General features: G+C 44.0%; 1 protein-coding gene across 1 annotated transcript in view; it reads right to left on the bottom strand.

Moving 5' to 3' along the window:
- CUX1 (cut like homeobox 1) overlaps positions 1–13,403 on the bottom strand; it is a 250,222-nt gene that overhangs the window by 118,365 nt on the left and 118,454 nt on the right. Inside the window, 1 exon segment of the mRNA XM_039562956.1 lies at positions 11,669–11,747. Coding sequence (XP_039418890.1) covers positions 11,669–11,747 — 79 coding nt within the window.

The following is a 13,403-nucleotide window of genomic DNA, read 5'->3' as shown; positions in this document are numbered from 1 at the left end:
CTCTTTTAGCTTGAAAAACCTAAACCCCTGTTATTTCTGGAATATTTATAAACACCAATTAACCTGAAACAAGTATAACCTTACAGTCACAATCGTTTTTTTCTTACCTGAGTGGCGTGGATTAATAAAATAAATAAAATAACTCTCCTTTTCCCAACACATGCATGCATGGAAAAGCATACCTTTTTGTATTAACCAGGTTTGCAAAGTATGTTTCATGTCATTTAACAGGAGGTCACTGAATTTTTAAACAAGCAATGGACCAAAACTTTCAATTCATTACACAAACAGGCATACACGGCTCAAAAAAAATCAAGTGGCCCTGGTTTACAGAGAGAGGCAGCGAAGGAAATGCCCTTTCTGTGGTCTGTAAGAGAGAAAAATCTCCTCGTCGAACACTGAAATGTGGAAAACTTGTCACACATTATTCCCTTGCTTTGAATTTTCTCTTGTGAAATTTCAGAATCCCTGCTAGGCACAGGATAAATAAAAAAATGAGAAAATTAGTAAAAGAGATTTGATGATCTAGAACTTGAAGAAGCATTTTGCAAGATCATTACTGCCCAAGAGTAGATTGAGATGTCTATTTTTACACTAAATTTAGTGCATTTTTTTCTCTCACTTCCTATTCTGCTCATTTTTCCTAATCCACTTGTTGCATGCTGTACCCACAGAGAAGCCCCCTGCATTCTGCATTTGCAGGCAGCCCAGCACATCTGGATCCGAACCCTGGCAAGGTTTCCTCCAAGCTACCACAGCAGAAACAGAAACCGCCGTATTTCCAACCCGGGACCTGCAGAGCCCGTTCCTGCCTCTGCTTCCCCAGGGACTGCCGAGCTCTGGGCACATCCCCTGCTCACTGCTGGGACACACAGCAAGGAGCTTCTGTCCCCACAAAGGAGGAGGGTGGACACGTCTCAGTGGATGCAGACATGAGAACAATTAATTTTACAAATGCGAAGTGATTTTTACAGCAATTAATACTTCACATCAAACGAGCCGGTGTGACGCAGCCGCAGCAACACCTCTCAGGCTGTTCTCACACCACACATATGCCCTGACCATGGATCTTTTTTCAACAGCAGGACGAGAGAACCTTTTTTTTTTTTTGCTGGTGCTGTTTACGCATGTAAACTACTGACTTCACAAACAATTTTAAAAGAAACACTAATATTGATTTTGCCCGAGCTATGCATCACAGGAGGCAGCCCCTCACCACCCTGGGTGCAGTTTTGAGTATCACAATGTAAGACAGATATAAAGCTGTTAGACAGTGTCCAAAGGAGGGACACGCAGATGGTGAAGGGTCAGGAGGGGCCGTACAAGGAGTGGCTGAGGGCACTTGGTTTGTTCAGCTGGAGGAGACTGAGGGGAGACTCACTGGAGTCTGCAGCTCTGATCTCTGCCCTCTGTGACCAGGGACAGGACCGGAGGGAATGGCTGGAGCTGTGTCAGGGAAGGTCTCGGTTTTTTATCAGGAAAAGGTTCTTCCCCCAAAGGATGGTGGGGCACTGCCCAGGCTCCCCAGGGAATGGGCACGGCCCCGAGGTGCCAGAGCTCCAGGAGCATTTGGACAACGCTCTCAGGCACAGGCTGCGATTATTGGGGCTGTGCTGTGCGGGGAGCTGGACTGATGATCCTTGTGGGCCCCTTCCAGCTCAGGATATCCTATGACTCTACAATCCAACCCCCACCCCACATCGCTCAGCCCAAACCCATCCTCAATCCCCAAAATACAACAGGGCCATCGATGACTGTCTGTACTTCCCAAGTACGTTTTGGTGATGAACCCCCATTCCTCCCTCATCCTGGAAGAAGGCACAGCTCTCAGTGTCAATGATCCCATCCCGGTGTTTACACCGCGGGCGCTGTCGCAGGGTTGCCCTCCCCGGTCATTACGGCCGCGGCTGCCCCCGCGCCCCTCGCCCGGTGACATCCCACTCCCGCCCGCCTTCCTTTTCGCCAGGGCACTCTGGGCTAATGTAATCATACGATTACATAATTAACCCAGCTGTCTCATTAAGAAAATCAACTGGAATTCAGGGCATAATTAGTCATACAGCAATTAGCATGCTGATGAGCAACTGATGAAAAGCTGTCTCGATATAGAGTATGCTGGGACCACCCTCGTTATTTAAGGAGAGGGGGGAAAAGCCCACCTCGGCTCATGGAAAAGGAGCTCCTGCGGGACAGGGAATGTTTAAAGTTCATGCTTAACCCTTCCTTCGGCCGTGGCTGTTGCTGCCGTGAGGGGTGAGGACCCCCGACAACACTGAGGGGCTGATGGCGGGGTTTGCCAAACGGAGTGGAAAAACGGTGTCATTGTTTAAATGTACAATTTACAGCGCGCGGGGCCAAATTACCCTCTCTCCCCATATATATTTATATAAATACATATATTTAACCCCAGGCCCGCGGAGCGCTGCTCGGCGGGAGCAGTCCCGAGGAACGGGCTCTGACAGCCCCGCCGGGAACCAACACCGGGACTCCTGGAGGTGCTACCCGGAACCCCGGAGTGACCGCCCGGACCCCCGGGGGAACCCCGGGAGGAACCGCCCGGACCCCTGGAGGGACCGCAGGGACCCCTAAAGGGGCTGTCCAGACCCCCGAGGTGCTGTCCAGACCCCCGGAGTGGCCGCCCGGACCCCCGGAGGAACCTCCGGGACCCCCGGCCGGGCCCGGCCCGGAGCGCGGCGGGGAGAGCGGCAAAGCCCGGCCTGGATCGCAGCGCGGGCGGATCGGGCGGCGGCGGTGCCGGGGCGCTCCTCGCACGCTGTAAAATCACCACAACCGGGGGTCTTTCCGCGCGGTGAGACCCCCCACAGATGGGCAAGGGGCTGCACGAGAGCCCAGCAACCCGCTCTGCCCTGCCCGAGGTTTGCTCTCTGCTTTTTCACAAAATGCATTCGTAGAAATTACAGAATCCTACAATGGTTTGGGCTGAAAGGGATCTTAAAGCTCATCTCGTTCCATCCCGCTGCCATGGGCACGGACACCTTCCACTAGCCCAGGTTGCTCCAAGCCCCGTCCAGCCTGACCTGGGACACTTCCAGGGATCCAGGGACAGCCACGGCTTCTCTGGGTACCCTGTGGCAGAGCCTCCCCATCCTCACAGGGAACAATTCCTTCCTAATAACTAAATTAAACCTCCTCTCTTTTACTTCGAATCTATTCCTTTGGTATCGTAACATGGAGCTCCTGAAGAGCCTCTTCCAAAACAAAGGACTTGCCATGTAATAACCCCCCCTCCTCCTGCTTCATTTACAGGCCTGTAATACTGGAAACGATAAGAAAGCAAGTTATGAAACAGTGCCAGAACTACAGGGGCAATTAATAATTTATATCACTGGAAATGTGTTTCCTAAGGTTGGGATCTAAAAATAATTCATGGAAGGCAACGCGTCTCTTTCAACGCGACTGAATTTCTGTTGCCCAAACCCCGCTGTAAGCAAAGCTCTCGGTGATCACTCACAGAAACGCCCACACACTAAACGATAAGGGAGGGCAAAAAATAATAATCCTCCTTAAACACAACTTTATTAACATGATTTAACTTTTTCAAAGAGCCAGGAGATCAGCCCTGCTGTCACAATACTTTGGTCACGAAGTAAAGGAAGTTTTTTTCCCCCTTCCTAAATGCAACACTGCTCTTTGCAGGGAGTGTTCCTGCCAGAGAATGACCCCTGGATTACAGACACGGAAAGCTCCACGAGCTTCTGATGCAGTAACTGCTTTCGTGGGAGACTGCATGTCTGAAAATAACATGAAAACGTGTTTTAGAAAAAATAATAATTACATTGTAGCTTTTGAATATTCAAACACCTCACAGCATACTTAATTAATTCATTAATTATTCCCCAGAAATTTCAGGGGTAAATTGAAATAGCCTAGAGAGACTGAGACAAAGATTTCATGGAATAAATGATAGCTTTGCTCCCGTTCCCCTATGACTCTGGTAGCCCAGGGACAGAAGAGTTATAGCCGTAATTCCATTTGAAACAAAGCTCATCATCTCTCCAACTCCTCACTTCATAAAAACCATGAAAAGGTTCTTCCTTCAATCAAGAATTATACATATTTTCTTACTCCCCCATCCCAGAGGACTGGGATCTGTGTCTTGCTTTTAATTTTTTCCACTTTTTAACAGCATTCTCCTCACCCTCCGGCTGTCAGAGTGTTCTGTGCAGGCTATACCGGGGAATTCAAAGTGCCCACAAGAGGGTGAGGGAATCTCATTTTCCTTACCAGAAAAAAAAAAAAAAAAAAGCTGAATCCCAAATTCTGCTGACCTCTGGAAGCAGCAAAGCCAGACTGGTGGGACCCCCCTGCGTGGGGATGGGGGAGTGGCAGCAGACCGGCGCCTTTCCTCCCCATTAATCACGGCACAAGTCCTCCAAAGCTTGCAGGGTTAAATGAAACAGCACGGGATGGTACACAGGCAATGTGACCACAATCATACAGATCCCTCCCAGAGTGTGGTCCCTACATCTTGTGGGCTATTATTTAAAAACATCCTTTATTTATCTCCCAGCTTGGGAATGGTTACTGCCAGAAAGATGCCCCAGATTGAGATCCATCACTATCCTAGTATCAAAAAAATCACATAAGGCAGAGTAAATGATCGACTCCTTCACGAACGGCACTGCAGTTCCCTCTATTTTCAAAGGAGTAATCAAAGTAAATCCTCAGCAAAGTTTTTAATATTAAACGTGGGGTGTGCATATTAGATAGGACAGTATTTGATGGCGCTATGTCAGCTGAAAAAGAACCTAATGAGTTACAAGAGAAGCCACTGCAACTGAAAAGGCTCCAATTTGATTGTTAATGTTCTAGTAATGGCCCACGACACTGGAATTTCTGCTTACACAGCGAGCTCAGTGCGAAGGACACTTACAGAAAAAACACTTGTACTCCAAGTTTCATTTCTCCCACTTTGAGATTATAAAAGAAAAAAGAGCCTTCCACTATGTTTGAAAGCATTTCTGCCACATTCATCCCTTCTTTCTCCTAAAAGCTTCTGAACAGACTTAGCACTAAACCCTCTGAAAGCTGGGGTTTATTCTAATTCCAGTTCACATTCCTGCAACTGAGAAAGTCCAATATTCCCCCTCCCCACCACGCTCTGCCTTTTGCTCCCATCACCGGCCTTGGGGCTGCTCTAGCTCCACTCCCTGCAGCAACAGCTTCCGGAGGGCTGCGGTGACACCCTGCAGGTGAACACAACCCCTTCCCGCAGGGATATCTGCTGGGATATCTCCTTCTACTGCACATTCTTCCTGCTCCTATTCACTGCATCCTTCCCCTTATCTGCACCTCTCCTCTTCCTTCCGTGCCTCCAGCCTACCAAGTAAAATAGGGCTTGACAACCACACAATAAATTTTTTAAAGTGTATGCTTTAGGGATATTTCTTCCTCTGAATATTTATTCCGGCTTTTACAAAGGAATTTAGCCAATTATTAATTCAACGAGAAAAACTAGAGAAAAAAGTATGTGATCAGACAAGCCCAACTTCAAGCCACGTATTCAGGTAACAGAACTATTTTCAGTTATTTTGACATGGGTTTCAAAACAGAAGGATAAAGTGAACGAGTTCTAAAGATGGGAACTAGCCAGGACTTTGTGCTCCATCTGAAAATAGCTGTGTAACACTAACAGTGCTGCCCTACCAGCGTGCACTCACCCAGCACACATCCCAAACTGCACGTTGTGCTGCGGCTCGGAATTCCAGCCCCACGGGGAAGGAGGCTGAAGTGATTGTGAGCTACTTGTACATTCCTCAGCACTGGACTACCAAGGCTGGAGCAGCATCCAGGATATTCTGGAAAATGAAACGGTGGCAGCTCTGCCCCTCTGAGGACTCTGCTCAAATCTCCCGTCTGCAGTCGGGACCTTAAACTGTCCCTCTCACCCCCACTGGGGCACTCCTTGCAGATTTGCAGAACAGTTTGGGGAGAATCACTGAATTTCTACAGTCTGTAATTTTTTACAGTACCGACTTTGTTTCCAGAATTTCCTGTTTGTGCAACTCCTCTTTTTACCTGTTCTAAACACGCAGGTGAAGCATCAAGGATTTTGGCTTCAGATGGGATCCACTCACCAGCTAAATCACTGCCTGCAGCCACAGGGGTTTATGGCTTTTCACTCTTTCAAGTATTAACTATGCTCAATTTTCTGCTTAATTTTATCAGATTTTCAAGTGTGTTTAGAAAGACACCTGACTGCTGTGTTTGAGGAGTGTCTGTGCCACTTCTGTGTCCGTGAGCAAGTTCATTTTGCATCCTTTCCCTCTGAGAGTACTCACTGTAATATTGTTTTGCTTTCCCTCTAAGGCTGAGAAAAGGCACGTTATGAATATTCATTTCCCTTGTACAGTCTGGGGCGGCAAAAACATAAACTTGTTCATTTTATGGGTCTGTCCTCTGTTTTATTCCAATATATTTTATTGGGAAAGGGGTGACAGTTTTGACATGTATTATTAACAAATGAGGAACTGCCTAAAATTTTTCACACTGCAATGATAGCAAACATTTCTCAAGAACGGTCTGTGCTCATCAGCCTTGATGTACCACAAACTCAGGGTTTACTATGACCTGATCTTGCTCTTTAGACAGTTTTGCCAACCAATTAACCATTATCTCAGACAAGAGCACTCTAAGTAATTAACTTTTTCAAACTCTTTTTAGTGTTCTACTTTGGGATGTGCTTAAGCACAGTCCCTCGGAGTGGACCTCTTTTCCTTCACCTCTCTTTATTTTCCCCTAAATTTACATTCATCCAGGTCTCCCTACAGGCAGAAAAGCCTGGGGGTGCCTAGGTTGAAATTTAAGCACATCATGAGTCATCTGGGTCTGTAAAAATGTGTATTATATACAGACTTTCCTACCAGGGCTGGCATTAACCTTTCTGCTTAACATTACACTTCCCCAAAAAATCCAAACACATCATAGGACGTACATAAACACAACAACTTCATACACATTTATCACCTCCAACATAAGCAGCAGATAATTTTTCTGGGGAAAAAAAAACTCCAACCAAACCCAAAATCAAACCGGTTTTTCTCTTCTATCACCTTTAACCTCAGGACATTGATCAAATACACTTTAAATGGAATTTTCTCTTAGCCCAAGCAGAAGTGAAAGTCTGGAAGGGGCCGTGAGTTGTAAATAATCAAAAGGCAATGGCTGATACCTGCAAGCACTGCAAATAATTTTCATTTCTGCCTCTAGAAGTAATTCCCACACACTTATTTAGTGCTTTACTGATCATTTATTTGGAAAGTACTTTGTGTTTGTTCAGCTAAAGCATTCCTTGAAAAAAGAACGTCCTATACAGGGCAGTTGGAATGTGCAAGGCTGAACAGGGGTTGGATGTAAACTAAAATACTACATGTAGTGATACGTGTGTGGAAAACTCCTTTGGAATGAGCCTGCTTCTCCTTCAAACCCCTTTGTGAGACACAGCCCCCATGGCTGGGTGTGCAATTTATGATGGCAAGGAGTAAGGGAAAGATAAAATTTCCACTTCAGCCATCTTTCACTGTTATTGCTTTTGATTGTTTTGACAGGGCACATTAAAAAAAAAATCTTATTTTTAGTTTCTCTGTTTGTTACACTTCCCTTCGATAGCAGGTCCTCTGAGTTAAAAACCACATCACACACATTATATAGCACCAAATCTGATCACAGCAGAGGCCCGGGAAGAGTCTCCAATAAAACCACACACACATCCCCTTTTACACCCCAAGAGCCGTTTCCTGATGAGAAAATGCCCATTAAGGAGAAACAAAACCCATTTCTGGCTCAGCCCTAGAAGGTGGCACAGCCCCTCCAAACCAAGAGCAAACAGTTACCCTTCCCTCACTCTCAAATGTGTATATGCTGAAAAAACTCCGTGTTTTTTTTCCTGTTCTATGGACTGAACCCAACTGGGTTTAATTGTGCCACATCCAGAGAGCAGAGTTTGTGTTTAAAGGCAGAATTGTTTCTTCTTTGCCTACACAGGAGCAATACTGAGACAAAACACTGAGCAAATCCACCGTGGCACTGGGCTGTAACTGCAGTGATTCACCCAGCAGAAAGAAAACCCTATTTAACCACTTTATCCAGACACTGACACCTGGCATTCGCTCGGTCTCCACGTTTTAACTTTTACTTGAAAATTACAGTGAAGTTTTGTTTTAAAAAAATAAAGTAGTTAACACCATTCCTTTTTGAAATAAAAATATTTAGCATTTTTAATGCTTACTATTTTTCTTTTAAAGATTTAGGAAAAAAAAAAAGAAAAAAATAATAATAATTAAAAAAAAGAATATACTGTTTCTGCAAGGCAACACCGCTCCTCCGAACCCACAAGGCTCCAATTTCACTTTAAGTGCTTGCAAGATTAAGATCCTAAAAGCCAAGGGTGCTAACATAACACACTTATTTTATACAACTGAAGACAAAGGAATCCTGAACAGATGGAAGAAGGCTTCCTCAAAACACAGACCCAACCTCCCTTTACTTCAAAATAAATATATTCACATTATTTTTAAAGGTAAGTTGTGACAACCTTGTTGATTAGTGCAATTCATGTGGCAGCATTCGCTTTTCCCTAGCTCTGTACTGCATACTGAAAATAAGGCAATTAAATGAGAAAATTAATTCCATTAATTAAAAATGTTCAGTCTCAAGCAAGACAGAACGAAATTAAAAATGCTCAGTCTCAAGCAAGACAGAATGATCTGAGTGAGAATTACAGCTGTATAAATGTACATAAACCAAAATATTTTCCTTGACATGTACTTTCCTTTAGGAAGGATAAATTTTGCAGCACAAAGCAATGATAATGCTACTTTAACAGCATCATAAAGCTGGAGAGAGATATATAAAAGGTCTGTTTTATCTTTTAAAGAGAAAGCCCCTGATGTACATAGGAAAATTTACAAGTAAAATACCACCCTTCCCACAAATTCCTTACTGGTGAGCCTGACTGAAAACTCTGGTCAAGTCAGGAAAGAAAACCATTAAACTTTGCTGAATCCATAAAGCACTGTAGCTGGAGTTTCAATACAGATCATTTTATAGTAAAATTAAAATAGAAGCCCTTTTTAATTATATAAAGTGCGCACATTATTACCGAGGAGAGAAATACACGCTTTCCTCAAGAACCATAAAATTGGCTGCTGGGAATTAGACTTCAGCTGCAATTATTATATGGTCCTATAAAGGATATTGAAAGTCTGATAAAATTGCACCCTTGTCATGTAACAGCGATGCTTAATGCTAAATAACCACTCTGCAGCATTCCAGTCATAGCTTCCCCCAAGCATCAGCGCTCCCTTCTCACACCAAAAAGAAAACACAGCAGGATTGGGGAGCTAAAAGTGTACCTAAATATTTGAAATACCAAATGAACAGGTCAAAAGATATGTAAAGCCACACGGAGGCAAAGCAACACATATGATAAATGAATACTGATGGCTGTTTATAAAGGAAAGCTCTCCATGGATACCCACCCAACCCTTCATGGATACTGCCCAGCCATGGATACTGCCCAGCGTAGCAGACTACACAGGATGAGAGGGAAATAAAAAAGAGCAACACAATGAAGCAGAGTGACAAAGACCAGTCCCATACATTCCTCATGGCTGCTTTCCTTCTCCTTGCAGCGTGTGTTGTAAACTGTGAGTATTTGTTACGCCTGCACACAGCTACAGGAGACTGGCTGAACTTCTCCTGGAGAACATGGAAATTGCTTTTACCTCAGACCTCCACGTAAGAGCATGGGCCTAAAGCCTGGAGACATCTCTCATCCCACAGGCTCCATCGCACTCCCAACTCAGCCAGGCTGAAGTTTTTGTGTGTATTAAGAATATCAGAGAAATATTTCTGTGACAGGTGACATAAGGCACACGCAGGGGACGGCGGGGCAAGAGAGAGGCTGTGGGGTGTGGGAGCAGGGCTGTAAATTTTGCTCCTGCAAATGGAAGAAAAGAGAAAATTCTTTCTCCTACAAAGAAGTCCTGACGAAGTCCCTCACCATTTCAACAGCACAGGTGGGATGTAAATCCTACCTTCTTCTCCAGGCTTTGGTCTGATCTGCTGCTCAGATCCCAGCACCTGTGATCGTGCCAGGCTTCAGAAAGAAGCCTCTGCACAAGAGCACACGAAGGATCCCACACAGCTCTTGTTTGACACCACTTCTCAGTCGTGAAAAAAGCCAGACTGTTCCAAATCAAACCTACTCAGCTCCCAAATTATGGCAGGAAACTGCACCGCGTGTTAGTACGGAGATGGAGGGGGGGCAGTGCCTCTCCCCAGCGCTCACTGCTGGGCTCCCAGGCTGCAGATGTGTTGGGAATGTTTCCATGGAGGGGTTTCTTTCCAAGCCAGAGCTGTGGGTACCCATCCCATGCCCACACTGCTCGTGCCAGGCAAACTGCCTGTGACAGTCAGGACCCTCACCGAGTTATCTGCTCCTCTCATGGCATGGGCAGGTGGGCAAAGGGAGCTGTTCTGTGTCCAGTGGAACATTACTGAGACTCTGAGCAGGAAAAAAGTGAAGGAAAACTCACAGACCACAGCTGACTAACATAAAAACAACATTTCTGAGGCACTTGTGGCCCAGGAAGAGCGTGGTGAGTCCCTGCATCCCTACAGAGGGACTGGACACTGGGCACTGCTCAACTACGAATGGGAAAGCATAAAAAATTACATGTGTTAGCTCAGACTGAGCATCTGAAAACACTGATCTTTCAACCAGTTAATCATTAAACTAAAACATTAAAAAAATTAATTTTTATTTGAAGTGTGCATTAAAAGGGCTCCTTAAAAGGTAAAAACCATTAAAGATCAGGCTTTGAGGCTATGAGGCTTTAAAAGTATTTAAAAGTATTAATTACACCTCAAAACTCCTCTTGAGGTATTTTGAATAATACATATAATGTTAATGTTTTATAAAAGTATAAAATGACACACACAAAGTCATATGCCAACAGCTCAGTCAGGCCAAGATGTGGCAGTGCAGACTTGGGCTCCTCACTCCCTCTCAGCTGTGGGTACAGTTGCAAAAAGAAAAATCTGTTCAGGCAGTTATTTATTTAGCACTGGGGAAAACAAAAAAAAAAAACAACCCCCAAAATGTAAAAAGAAATGAACTTAAACCAAATGCCAAACAAAGAAAGTTTGGATGCCGAACAAAAAGGAAGTTGAAAACACATACAATAAAGGCCTTTGAATAAAATTTATTATCACACTTACAGTGCACAGAACTGAAATTTGGTAATGATTTACTTTTCAGTAAGGCTTTTTCTTTTGTTTTTTTTGGAAGGCATGGAAAGTTTTCTCTATCCTTTAAAAGTACAATTTTTGCTGTTTCTTGGTGAAGCTTCGAGATGCACCTTTTTTTGTTAAAATTGTCTGTACCCTCTAACAAACAAAATAGATCACACAGTATCATCATAATAGAAATTGATTCATACAAACATTAACATGTAAATGGAATGAGAGGTCATGAAATGCGCCACAGTTAAGGTTCTCTCCATTAGAAACAATACAGGAGTGTATCAGTTCCAGAACAAAACCACTGCTTGTATTTACCTTATTAAAGGTAGGAAAAATGCCCAGTAGCATTCACACAAACATGAACCATTAGTTTCTAAGAATAAGGGAATAATTTGCTTACCTGGAACATCAATTAATCTCTTATAAACATTCAAGAAGGCTGCCTCTGCTTCTTTGCTTCGTTTGCCCAATGCGTCAATCTAAAAGTGGAGATGAGAAAAGAGGCTTTAAGACCTGTTCCAATACAACTCACACTCAGAGCTATAAATATAAATTAATAGATTTCATGTAAAACTAATAAGTACCTTAAAAGGGAACCCAAGTCTCCTGTGTACAGCTCCTCTAGAAGCAGTCTTAAAAGATTGTTCCTGCTACATTTGTACTGAATATAATTTAAAGTCCATTTTTCAGCACAGTAACAAGCATCAATATTTTCATGAACACTCCTGCCTGTTGTGATTCTTTACTTTAAATCTTTATAAAAAGCCTGGTATTTGTCAGGCAGACTCTTTCCTCAGCAACTGTTTTCCTTTACCACTTATTGAGATCTAACACAGCAAACGGAACCGTGGCCGCTTCTGATGTCCCACTCTGCCTTTATCGTGGTAAATAGATTTTTCTGCTATTTCTAATAAGCCTGTGAGGGGATGAAGAGATGAACTTGTTGAGCACCCTGTGATACTTTACACTAAACAACTGTGAATCTTCTACATGCAAAGAAGTTTTCTAATACAGCTCAGGCACAGTCTGCACTCCTGAGCTCCTCTGACCAGCTTCTCCTTGTGTTCTGTAACACACAATACTCATCTAAGAATGTATTTTTGTAATTTTATTATTTTCCCCTATGTCTGTATTTTCATCTAAAACTGCATTTTACAAGGACAGGGAGCTTAACGGCTCTGAGAATAAAATACTTATTCCACAGCAACTTTTTTTAGTAAACATGTATTTTCCTATTGTACTAGACACCAGAGAATTTACTATTATTAAATATCGACAATAAACAACCAAACTGACTCAGGGCTAGATCCAGTGAATTAATACTCCAAAGCAGAGGGACAGAAAGGGAAACAGGAAAGCCTGACACAGCTCTGTGGCAGCTTACCCAAATCAGGAAGCCAAAGGCATGGAGATTATCGTTCCCATATTTTAATAAAAGGCAAGGAAGGATCTGAAGAACTGTGGATACAAAGGCCTGATATCAATTCTTCTGTGTATTTGAAAGGCAGTGAATATTATGGAACCATTTAAAGGTGCAGACGTCACCATGGCCTAAAAAAAGGAAGGCCCTGTCTGAAAAACGTCCTTGAATTCTTTCTCTACATTATTGATTCGGTAGATAAGGCAGAAACAATGGCCAGAGTTTACTGTATCTGTATTTCAGGAAAGTATCTGATATTTTATTCTGCAGGAGGGGGATTTGCAGCACTGGAAAGCGTGTGACCAAGCCAGGGCTTTGCCAGGGCTCGGGGTGCCAGGGAGAGGAAGCGCGCAGGGAGGAGGGGAGATAAAGCAGGAGCGTTCTGCGGGGTCAGCCCTGGTGCCACTTGTGTTTACTTTGTACTGAAATGCCTCTGTGAAGAGAAGGGGAAGATTTGGGAAGGCAGAGGGGGGCGATCCTACAACGTGGATGATGAAATGATGTAGGGAGTTGGTGTCGGAGCGCAGTGCAGGACAGTGCGGGGCTGGTGGGGATCAGCCTCGTGGCTGGTAAATGACTTGTAGGGATCATTAGGGGCAGGATTAAGGCCAGAAAACCAAAGGACAAGGACAATTGCAGAAATCACACAGATGCACAATGCACAAGGTATAAACCAAGAAAAGACTTGGAAGGGAGGAGGGGTCAAGGAGGGAAA

The sequence above is a fragment of the Corvus cornix genome, chromosome 19, assembly GCF_000738735.6.
Source record: "Corvus cornix cornix isolate S_Up_H32 chromosome 19, ASM73873v5, whole genome shotgun sequence".
In the NCBI taxonomy this organism is placed as follows: domain Eukaryota; kingdom Metazoa; phylum Chordata; class Aves; order Passeriformes; family Corvidae; genus Corvus; species Corvus cornix.
Note: the sequence above shows the minus strand (reverse complement) of the source record. Positions and strands in the feature narration are given on the sequence as shown.